The 12,906-nt window shown below is 38.5% G+C and overlaps 1 protein-coding gene across 1 annotated transcript; it reads right to left on the reverse strand.

Moving 5' to 3' along the window:
• Positions 1 to 11,849: 11,849 nt before the first annotated feature.
• LOC111904262 (zinc finger protein 7) lies at positions 11,850 to 12,314 on the reverse strand. The gene has a single exon (XM_023900040.1). It carries the CDS (start codon positions 12,312 to 12,314, stop codon positions 11,850 to 11,852), a length of 465 nt encoding a protein of 154 aa, XP_023755808.1.
• Between the last annotated feature and the right edge of the window lie 592 nt (positions 12,315 to 12,906).

Genomic DNA, 12,906 nt, shown 5'->3' on the forward strand with positions numbered 1-12,906 from the left:
CTTTTCCTTTAACACTGTTGATGGTTTCTTCTTCATTCCCTGATGACCAGAATTGATAGTTTCTTTTAACTTGAGCCACATATGCTCTTGCCTTTTCTTTTTCTTCCATCTCTTGAGCCATGCTAAGATAGAATGCTCTTTCCTTGACTACATTGGCCTTACAGTCTTTTGCGAAGTGATTCTCTTTATTGCATTTGTGACAAATCACAACATCAGTCTTGTCCTCTGATTGAGTACCGGAGTCATTGTTCTGAGGAGACTGCGTTACCTCCTTTGGTTGATTGTTCTGAGAGCCTTTAGGATATCGAGAGTGGTTGTTCTGAAGACCGAAGTTACGATTGAATGGAGGTTTGTTGAATTGTTGATTCTTGCGGAAAGAAGAAGGTGGTATGCGGTTGAACTGTTGCTAACTAGAGCAATAGCCTTCTAAAATTCTTCTTCATCATCATACTCAGAATCTGCTTCGTATGACTGTGGTGGGGTGTCATACGATGAAGAGTAGGGTGACTGCGGTGGAGCTTGTGCTATGAGAGCAAGCGGTCCTCCAAAGTCAGCATAGTCTTTGAGTACAGTGGATTCTTATGTTTGGAGTTCTCCATAGAGTTTTTATAGTGAATCTTTCTGTCACCTTGGACTATCATTTTGGCCGTAGTCCAATTTCGTCCTAAGACATTAAGGAACTGGAGATTTGTTTCATGGTTGCTGCGGATGGTACCAGCATTTGATAACTTTGTGACTAACAGGTTGAATCTCTTGAAGGAGTCTTCCAAACTTTCACCCGCATGAGCTTTGAAGTTGTTAAAGTCGTTAAGTGCGGTAATGAGCTTCTTATCTTGTGCTTGTTCTGATCTTTCGTACAGGTTTTTGAGTACATCCTAGATCTCTTTTGCTGACTTGCTGTTTATGATAATATCAAAGTTGTCAGGAGCAATACCACACAAAATTTCATAAAAAGCAACATCATCATTTTCCATTTTATCGAGATCATCCTTAGTAGGACGGCTCATGGTTGGTTGACCTCCTCCTAGTCTGGTTGCAGCGCCGTCAGTTTGGAACATGTGGTCCTTCTTCCACGGATCGCCATACATCTCTACCCTGGCTTCTTAAGTACCTCTCCATTCTTTGTGACCAGTGATGACATTCATTTGCTACCAGTATTGGAGCTCTGTTAGAACCACCAACACTATTGGAGACATTCAGAGATAACGATTGTGCCATTTTTTTTTTTGAGAAATGAGCTTTAGTGGTATAGAAGGCTTAATGAGAAAATCAGAGTTCCGATATTCAAAAAGCAACCACTTTGGCTTTGATACCAATTGTTGAGAGAAAAACATGGAGACACACTGGAACAAACGTTAGAACAAGTATATTGCGGAATAGTTAATCTCAAAGGATCTAAAAGCTCAACAATAATATAGTTAGATAGTTAGATAGTTAGTTGCGGAAAGTAAAGAAATATAAATGACAATAGTTGTTATATCAAGAATACACATAAATTGATTCATAACAAGGAATGCATTCACTCCGAGTTAGTAAGGAAGATCGAGTTTACTGATTAAGTCTTGAAGACTTGCTCCAAAGAGAGGTTATGTTCTAGTAGCAGTTTTGAGTGCGAAGAGTTATAAGATAGAGAATTGAAGAAGATAAGAGAGATGGTTGAAGGAGAAATCTTGTGTATTAAGAAGTTAAGAATTCATACACTCACGTACATCACTCGTACTCACATATTTGTAAATACATAAGAAAGAGTCTCTATTTATAGAGTTTCAGAAATAAACTACTCTATAAGAAGCCGTGCAAGGCATGCTGAACAATAGAGTACATTACATAGGATAAGTAAAAGGAAATAACTAAGACTGCGGATGCTGAAGACTTGTTGACTCCGGATGCTGAGATGATTGCTGATAGAGAACGGTTGCGGTTGAAAGGTGATTGCGGAACCTTAGTTCAAGAGGGTCACTTTCATGTTTCAACACTCATCACAGCAATCGGGTCCTGCGTCCCGTCAAACTATGGGGGATTCGTGTTGCTGAACTCTCGGAACAACATCAAGTCAGCCCCCCCCCCCCCCCCCGCCGTGGATGAATTGACGAAGCTCCTTGTCACTCACATCACTAGTCTCTGGTATGTGGCGTGTCTCAACCATGATGTCTCCGAAATACAACATAAAAATATCAGAGACTCACTCGAGTGTACTCGCACTCGATAACTCAGTCCTACTTGTTCCTTAGTACCCTAAGGATTCTTACATGGACTGCGTACTGATCCGGTGTTTTCAGTAGTACGGGCCCAATACTACCTTCCACACCACATCAGCATTCATTCTGTGTCCTCCTCCTAGGATCCTAGATCACAAGTACTATACATATCGCTAAGCATAGGCTACCCTTCGGTAGATTTCTCATAAGCTCCTCACTGCTACCTACTCACTCTCGACGCATCTCATAGCAGCAGTAATCTCCTAGGCAAAGGCATCACAAATCAGACCACTCTAGTCCTAATATGAATACCTAGCCTACTCTAGCATGCATAACATATCATATCATATCTCATAGCACATAATTTAAGGGCATTTTAGGAAATCAACGTTCGGGTGCTGGTTGATCGTACACACTTCTCCTTTCTGCTTTTCTGTAAGTCTTTTACTCTTTTAGAAAAATTGTTCTTTTTTATGAAAAACTTCCTCAAATCCTCAGTTTGAGTTCAGATACGCTCGAAGGTGCATCCGAATCCCTCAAACCAAGGCTCTGATACCAACTTGTAACGACAAAAATTTTCAAACTATTTTTTCATTTTGAAAACATACTTTTATTCACAAGGTAATACCAAAACATAATGTATCCTATGTTATCATTACAAAACATATCCCAGAATCTCAAGTACATAAATCTTCATCAGTGTGTACATATCATGTCGGCGCCTTCCCGCGATCCTCGCTAGTACCTGAAACACATATCACATAACACGGTAAGCATAAATGCTTAGCGAGTTCCCCAAAATACCACATACAACACATATGCCTTTCCATGCCATAACTATGTGGGACCTTCCGGTCCAAGTGTCTCAGGGAACTTCTGTCCCAAATCCCGGTAGACCTTCCGGTCCTACCCGTATCGACCTTCCAGTCCGTAACCTCCTGACCTTCCGGTCCATGTCCTCTTGACCTTCCGGTCCATATCATCTTGACCTTTCGGTCCTTATCATACATAGCATACATAACATATACATATCACATATCAGCATATAACACATACATCTCATAACATATAAGACCTTCTGCTCACGCATAGGTACCCTTCCAGGTACATTATAGTGAGAAGACTCACCTCAAATGAAGTCAATAACTCTCGTGCTCAACGTCCTGACCTAGCCTCCTCCTATCATCCAAATAACATTCCCGATCAATACCCCCTCATTGTCTCATCTCCAAAGTTCTTCTTAGAAGGGTAAAAGACCCGTTTACCCCTCTTATGACTCAAAGATCCAACCATTGACTAAACCCTAAAAGTCAACGAAAAGTCATCCATCTGGGTTATGTTGCGCGTACCAAAACTATACGTTGGGCGTACCCGGCCACTCACAGGATCGGGGTGTGCGGCCCACTAGGTTGCGCGTTTTGGGATTACGCCCCGCGTAACACCCAGATTTATGCTCTTTGATCTTTGGGTCTTAAACGGTTAATACACTTATCCAACTTTCAGATCTGACTTTCCTTAAGCCTCTTATTCCATAAACTCGGTACCTTTAAGCCTTTGCATGGCTGTAAAGGTCACTAATCACTCTAACACCTCTCCTCTTTCCCCATAAAGCTTAGATCTCATGCATGACTTAAGATCCATGCCCAAGTTTGGATTTTTATGAACCCACAACTCATAATACTTTGAAATATAGAAGGTCTAGGCTTATGGAGACCTTTTGCTCATAAAGTCTTCACCTTGGGACCAAAAACCCTAAAATTGGTCCAAGAAGCACACCACAATAACAATAAGGAAAGTTCTGAGCTTTTTACCTCCAAGTGAAGCTTTCCCCTCTTTAGAACTCGGATCCAAGCTTGCACTCTAACTTCTAGCCTTCCTAAGAATCTCCTCTTCTTCTTTACTAACACCCAAAGGCACTTTTAGCTCCAAAAACACTCACATAAGCTTAGAATGAAGGTTGGCTCTCTTTTAGGGTTTCACTCTCTCAAATGGTGGTTGAGGATAAGGCCATAGCCTTCCTTATATAGGGCTTAAATCTAATTTAGGGTTTTGAGTCTGGACCCGCTACGCCCAATGTAGCTCAAGGTACGCCCAGCGTACCGGGTGGAGTCCGCGTCTAAAGCACGCCCTTGAGTACGCGCAGCGTACTTAATTTCCTTGGTTCACTTTTAAGGGCTAAACTTGACAACTTGGAAGAGAAGAAGGGTCTAAGAGTTGTTCCTAAATTTCGAGATGTTACACTGATTGCAATGAAAGCAAATCATATATGATGATGTCGTGGTTGTCGTAGTAGTTGTACAATCCTTGCTCATATGCCCAGTTCGGCCGCACTTGAAGCAGCCGAAACTCCCTGCCTTGCACACCCAATCGTGCAACTTGCCGCATTTGCCACAATGGCTACGGCTCTGCTGGCTCGTAGACCTGTGGTCAGACACCATGGGCTTCTTGCCCTAACTCTCCATGTCAGACACCACCTCTGGCTTCCTCTTCCTCTCCATCTCTAAATCAACCCCTCTCTTTCATTAGCCCTCGCTAGCATGTCCTCCAGCATCTTGCAGATGGAGCGGCTCACAAACTGTCTGATATCGCTCCTCAAAATGTCATGATATCGTGCCTTTTTCATCTCATTGTCCATAACATATTGCGGGAGCTCTCCCGGAACATGGCGGTAATCTCTGCCACCGTCTCAGTCACCTATCGTAAATACTGGAACTCCCTAGCTAGCTGTTGTACCTCTATCACTGGTGCAAAATCAGCTCTGAACCTAGTTGAGAAGTCAGCCCAGGTCATGGTATCAAGACCTACATCATTACCGATGGCATGTCCAACCTCCTCCCACCAGTCTCGTGCCATGTCCTTCAGAAGAGAGGACGCAAGTTGAACCTTGTACCCCTCGGGACATCTGCTAGTGCAGAATGCTTTGGCGACATCTGCTAACCATTTGGTGCTCGTCGGGAGCTCCACACACTCTGAACTCCCTGAAAGTCATTGTGTGCAACCCCATCAATTTCCGCCACCTAAGTGCAGAAAGCAGTCAATCTCTCATCCATAAGTCCAGGATACCCTCCTTGATCGAACCGAAGATCACATGAGTTTGCTCAAGAATACTGCGTGTGATCTCCGAGGAGATTAACTCCCTAGTCTGCTCATCTAGCTGCTCAGTCCTAGAGCCTAAGCCCGATCCCTCACCGGCACCTGAACTGCCAACTACTAGTGTAGGGTGTAAAACCACCATCTTAAAAAAACACATAAAAAAAACATCAGAACGTAAATCATATCTCGAGGGATCACACGTACTACAAGTTTCCTGGATTCATCTCAACCTTCCTTGATTCGAGTACAGATCCTCTGCTTTCAGTAGTACGGGCCCATACTACCTTCCATATCTATCCAAACTTTCCTCAAGAACCGCCTCGACTCCACTAAGTCCCTCCTACTACCACTACTGATCTAATACTAAACTCTTCCTAGGCTTTCCTTAGGGTAAACACCAACCCATTCTCCGCCATCAGCTGCATAAGAAGTTCCTGCTATCTCCGCCTAACTAGCTCCTGAATACTATTACATATCACTAAGACTAGATAATTCTTCGAATGAGAGATCCTACCCTACAATGGTTGGAATCAAACAAGAGCTGCGCAATAAAGCTAGACCTAACCTTCTGAAATTATTAATTCCTCGCACTATGTAACTTAACATATTCACTTACTAGTTAGGAAAAGATAACTAGAACTCCTAAAATCACAAAGCAAGAAGCATTCTAGCATCGAGTAAACATAATCAAGCATATCTCTTTTAGGCTATCCCTGACTAATTTGTACTAGCATACAGTTCATAAAGCTGAGATACATATAACAGGTACATAAGGCATCCTTCCTAGATCGTTAGTCCTAACTAGCATGCAATTCTCGTAAGCTGATACACATATAATAGGAACATAAGGAATCCTTCCTAGATCCTTAGTCCTAAACTAGCATGCAGTTATCATAAGCTGATAAACATAACATAACATAAACTTGTATGGATAATTTGGGAGTACTTACTTGAGCTCGGCTGATTGCATGCACCACACCCTTAGTTTGAGTCTATACACACCCGGGAGTGTGCCCAAATCCCTCAAACCAAGGCTTTGATACCAACTTGAAACATCCCAAAAACAATAAATTATCCATCATCATAATAAAAATCAAGAACCATATATCTCGAAAACATCATGTCAAAAGTTGTATCAAAATCATGTAAGTAATTATCAGAGTCTAAAATAAACCCAGGTTGAAACTGTGGTGTGTTCCATGCGATCATTCTGAGCCCTTCCCTTTGCTAGTGGAAGTACCAGAAACCAAAACTGAAAATTGTAAGCACAAAGCTTAATGAGTCTCCCCAAGCTACCACATACTATACACATAATCACATATTAGGCCTAGCCCAATTCATCGGGCCCTGCCCGACATCAGACCGAGGTCTGGCATAATGTGGGCCTCGCCCCTGCATCAGGCTCTGCTCAACATCAAACCGAAGTCCGATATACATATCATGAGGATAACATAAACCTAAACATAAGCATAACAAGAAAGCTAACATTCCTCAGGCTTGCCCCAACATTGAATCAAGGTCAGGAACACATAATCATAGACATGCGAGAACCATGAAGACATCAAGCATACTAATTGCATCTGGCCCCGCCCGACATCAAACCGAAGTCTGGAACATAAAACCTACATCGGGCTAACCCCGACACATACAATCACACATAAACAGGCCGGCCTTGGTGCCTTAGATCCATTCCTATAGGAGAAGACTCACCTCTCAAACTGGATGTTGAACTCGCGTGTGAGGAAATCTCTGCTCGCTGTTCCCACGACTCCCCGACTAACTCTATATAACAATACTTAGTCAGACAAACTAAGAATCATTCTAAGGGTAAAATGACCATTTTTCCCCTGCTCTAATTTGGACCATAAACAAGGACCACCACCATCCAATCTTTCTAAGTCCTCTAATGTCCCATTAAAGGTCCACTAATGGCCCAATTTTCTAAATTTGACCCATCTTCCCAAATGGGCCTTCCCTAAGCCCAAACATATCATTAACCCCAATTATCTAACTTCTGATGGCCCACTAAGGTCCAATAGCTGATAAGTTTAATAGTTGGCCCAAACTGAGGCTATAATTATAGTTCCATGTCCTTTTCAACGTCCTAATCCATAAAGTCTATCACTTGATGGCTTGCAACCCACCAAATGAACCCAACTTGGAAAAATAGCAATAAACTTCCATGGAAATGGCTAGATCTCATGCATGGCTCTATAAATGCCCCAAAAGATTGAAACTTTATTGCTTAAGGAATGCTCTGAGCTCCAAGGGTGGCAACCCTAAGCTCAAAAACGAAGTTGTGTGATAAAGGTACATCCTTTGGACCTAAAAATGTCCAAAGCTCCAAAACCCTATATCTAAACTTCTAAGAGGAAAGTTGGGAGCTTTATACCTCCTTTGAGTGCCAAAAGATGAAATAGTCCCAGATCCTTGAGCTCAAGATACTTAAATTCTTCTTCTCCAACTCCTCTTCTCTTCTTCCAAGCATTTCTTCACCAAAAATAAGCTCACAAGGTCGAACACACACAACAATGGAGTATGAGGGTGTATTAGGGTTTTTGAGGGTGAGGGGTTGGTAAAGAGGTCAGGGGTGGCTATAATGGGGTATTTATGTCTTAAAACCTAAAAATTAGGGTTTTGGCATCTGCTCACGTACGCTGCACGTACTCCTGGTACGCTGCGCGTACGTGCGCGCGCCTCCCACATCCAATGTATGTCTCTACGCCCCACGTACACCAAGGCTACGCTCAGCGTACGTCTTACGGACGGCCCAAATCCTTGGCCCATTTGTTTAAGTCCAAACCAAAAGTCCTTTTATCCACATTTGGCCGAACAATAATTAAAGAAATAGTTAATAATTAATACCTCAATTGACGGTCGATACAATTTACCTCATGAACCCTAATTTGAATTTAATAAAAATAGTTAGGGTTTGGATTAATGATATTGATTGGAGTAAGAATAATAATGATGAAAGTTTTATTGAATATTTTTTTATGTTTTAATCAATGAGTTGAGAGTTGATTCCTATAAAACTTGAATTTTAGAAAATGATGAATTGGGTGTATTATGCATGTAGCTTAAAGCAATAAAGCTCAATAAAATTTTATTTTTATAATTTATATGAACTAGTATGTTGAATAATGTAGTAGATATCTTTATTTTTATTGAGCCATTTGCTATAAATCTAAATGGCATATCTAAATGATATAAAAGTGTATGAATGATTTGGTTCTTGTAGCATCTTTGGGTATCAAGGTTGAGGATAGAGGTTCATGTGTCAGGACACCAAACTAGCAACACGTGATAAGGTGAGTAAAAACTTTTTTTTACTTTTTAACATAAATTTTGTTATTACCATAATGTGTTACTGTATACATATTATTGTATATGGTTTGGGATGAATAATGGAACTAGCAAATCTTGGTGATGAAATGATAAGGTTCCAAATCGATAGAAATTGGGATAGTCCTTATGATTGTGCATCCCGAATGTGAATTTGTTGATGTGGTGGTCTTAGTGACCTAAATACCACAAGATGGAATATAATTGAATTGATGGTCTTTGTTACAGAAATACCACAAGATGGAAAAGAATTAAATTGATGCTCTTAGTGACTGAAATATTAAAACATGGAAAATAATTGAATTTGTGGTCTTTATAACAATAACACCAATAAGAAGGATGATAGTAATAATCTTGGTGATAACAGTACTTTGACTGAAAAGTGTAAGGAATGATTGAAAATATTATATGTTATAAAGAATTGATTTTGATAATTATATTTAAGTTGATGAAAATGGTTATAATACACTAAGCGTATAGCTTATTTTAGATATTATTAATGTATTTTTCGGGAGCTTAAGGAGTTAATGGTTAAAATCTTTTCGAAGGAAAGAAGTGGTAGAAGTTTTATATGTATATTATCAAACATACAGTTTAGTAATTGTAACAACACAATATGATCATTCGGCTATCTTTTATATACCGATCAAAGTTGAAAAATTAATGTGTACTATGTATGAAACCTTTATTGTATAATATTTTTATATTGATAAAAAGAAAAAAGTTTGGGTGTAAAATTTTGTCGAAATTTATGGGTTTTACAATAAAAACCCTTCTATGTAGTACTTAGATGTAGATGACCTGGTTAACTATGGTTTATTTTTTGAGTTGAATTTATGAAGTTGATTTTTATTACTTACTCCTATGTTGCACGTAATTTAGACTATCAATCTATGTATAGTAACTTGAATCTTAATCGTTTGTGATCGTAAATTGTTAAGACTAGTGATTGAACAAATCCTAGCATTTGACGGTATTAATTAGTAATTTTGACATTTAAGAGACCATAAGTTTAACAAATTGTGCTAGGTTAAATTCTTATGATCATTACGATTAGGCATTAGATTGATCATAAACAATTCGATCATTTAAATTGACTATTAAGTTGCTAGTTTCATTAACACTGATTTCCTTGCTTTTTGGTCACTTGTATTAGAAATTGGATCATAATTATTGCTAGTCATCTTATGAATCCGTAATCCAATTATTTAATTCATTACACTATCAAAAAAATCACCATAGGACATAGAAGATTCGAAATCTGAGTAGAAGTGCTTCAATGTTACAGTTCTTAGTCTAAGTTCTTCATTTTGTTGATTGCTTAAATAGTTTAGTTTCTTGAATTTACAGATGATAATAGAAATTCATGGACTTGATCCATGATTGACACATTATTTTTCATATAAAGTTCAAGGAACTTAAAATTAATGATGTTATCCGCTCCTTCCTTTTCATCATTGTACTTTTCATCCAAAGTGTTCCAGATAATTGCCTTTGTAGATTTCATTGTTGAGTCCATGTCGCAGTAAGAGTGCTTAGAATGTATCCTCTACATAGCATATCATCATGTTCATGTTGTCTTTGTTCTTTTTCATTATACACAACAATATGGGTTGTTTCCACAACATAGTAAACATTTACAACAACCAACATAAACTTCATCTTATCCTTCCAGGTGGTAAAATTTTATGAGATCTTGATAAACCGGTAGTTGAAGAATTGTGCTTCAAGCATCCATGTAAAATTATCATTAAATTTGTTATAACAGAAGTACGTATTAAAACAGAAAACTAAAAACTAAAATAATGATGTTATGAAATCACTATCCTTAAGGAAAATTCCCCCCCCCCCCCCCCCCCCCCCCCCTTTGGTTATATGTATAAGATTTCTCAAGACCTCCTTGAATTTAAAGGATGTAGGCAACAATCCTACAACCCTCTCTCATAAACACGACAGACTTCATATTTATGCAATAATGGTGATGAAGATGAAAAGTAAGTAACCAAAAATGAACCTGAACTATTCATAGTTGTATTTCCTCAAAAATCCAATCAGATGCAACCCTTCATGAAGAAATGCAAAGGTATTTGACCTAATAAACCCACCAGAAGTTTCTTTGCCCATCAATATGCCCATGATCAATATGTGATACATTATTAATTAAGGAAAAAACTAATAACCATATAGAAATTAATATGTGAGAAATATTATATGCTCACCCCTAGGCAATTGTAACCTAGAAACGATATTACATGTTCTAATGGATTGGCAATTAAGAACCAAGGTGAAATAGATTTTAGTGAAATGGTTTGAGGCCTTTCCTTGTGGAAATCTTACTTTGGATTAGTTTCTTAATGAGGTCATTTTTTTGGGATGAACAAATAGTCCACGGGAATTGTTGAGGTGGTGATTTTGGGTTTTCTCTGGGTTATTTGAAAGCAGTGGAACAAAGTTATTTTCAATGGTATAAGGTGATGAATGGTGTGTTACTCCTTTGGCTAAAGAATATATCGAAGTTTGGTAGGTTTATCGATTGCAATATATAGATGGCCACTGTGGCGATCTCTTTAGTGCTCATTAATAAAATGTATGTGATGTTCAAAACAAATTGTATCTATGTATTTCAGTTTGCTGATGTACAATAGTGATGTTAGAGATATATAGTGTCCTTCCAAGTTGTTATTCTCATAAAATAGATTGAAGGGGACATAATATGATTAATAAGAAACATAAACCTTTATTTGAGAATATCCAGGTTAATTTATACTTCTTGGAAGTGCTACTTTGACTCAAGTACTAGGCTTCCAATCCGCATAATCCTGCTGCATGTTATCTTGTCATATAAACATTATGAAATCTAGGATATATATCTCCTCTTTGTTGTTCAACTTGGTAGCAGTTAAGAAAAACATTGGTAAACCAATGACAATTTTTTGTCACTTGACAATTATTTTTGCATAGGAAATTTTAGCAAGTAAGCTATTGTTTACAACACATACACAGAAATTTACGTGAAGTTCTTGTACACACACACTTAGCAATTTTAAATATGAGAGAGAGAGAGAGATCCATGCAACAAAGAAAGGTCGGTGAGATTAATGGAAAACTCTTTATAAGTCGATGATTTCATGGTTTATTTTGAACTCACACTTCTTCATTTGATGCAGTAATAATACAAAGGTTTGGGCGATTTCAGTTTTTGGTTCTGCCAAATCATAACTTGAGATTTAAGTCGAGAAAACATGGATCAGACTGCTGGGAAGCTGGCTGTGGATTGTAATAAAATGATCCTGACCACTCCAAGTCCACCGAATCCTCTATAGCATAAGGATGCACACAAGCTACACCAAATCCATCTCCATCGTCCAACAACCTTGCAACATGGGTTTCTCCATCTCTTGCTGGTGTGTTAACAACCAAGTTTGAATGCACGTTCATTATTGATTGATTAATTTTGAATTCACGGTATCTTTTAGCTGCAACTCTCTCCCTTCTGTGGCCATTTTGATGTCCTCCTAATGCTTGTGGACTGTAGAACTTTTTCCTGCAAAAGCTGCACGTATACTTCATGGATGTGGTTGGTCTTGAGCTTGAAGATGAGCCACCTAAATATGGCCCTAGGCTAAGCTTCAGCCACTGTTTTTGAGCATCTCCACTTTTATCTCTTCTAGGATCCATTGAAAAATAATTAACGTTGAACAACACTAATAATTGTGAGGAAACGAATGCATGAGAAAGAAGCTCTTTATACAACAGCCTTAGAAGAGGATGTTATATGCTCTTTCACACACACAAATAGTTACTTCAAACTAGAATAAATATCTCCTATTTTATTGTCTACTGCCCAAAAATATGTTCTGTTACCATTATAATAGTATAAATTTATGTATTTCATTAATACCATTATATTATATCCCTCACTCAAATAAAAGATCAAAATTAAACAAAGACACTCATCACTCATACATAAGGATACACCTAGTAAATTAGGGGTCTTTTATCTAATTAACTCCACAGAACTTGAAGATAAAGATTATATTTTATAAAATCCATGTAAATTGAAAACATTATTTGTTTTTCCTCTGGAGTGGAAATGCCATCACTCAAATGTCTCTATCATTTGATTCTCTCTGTTCGTAAGGGTAATGTGCTGTCGCTCTTTCCAAGCAATTCTAATTCCCCCACTTTTTCTATCGCCTAGTGCATTTTGTCCATCCTCCTTGGAGGCATCATTTACATTATCTTTAATAATCTAACTTACACTATTAGA

This window comes from Lactuca sativa, chromosome 7 (assembly GCF_002870075.4).
Source record: "Lactuca sativa cultivar Salinas chromosome 7, Lsat_Salinas_v11, whole genome shotgun sequence".
Classification (NCBI taxonomy): domain Eukaryota; kingdom Viridiplantae; phylum Streptophyta; class Magnoliopsida; order Asterales; family Asteraceae; genus Lactuca; species Lactuca sativa.

Bases quoted from the DNA above. Each gene is read 5' to 3' on its own strand.
- LOC111904262 (XM_023900040.1), bottom strand. From the start codon at position 12,314: ATGGATCCTAGAAGAGATAAAAGTGGAGATGCTCAAAAACAGTGGCTG.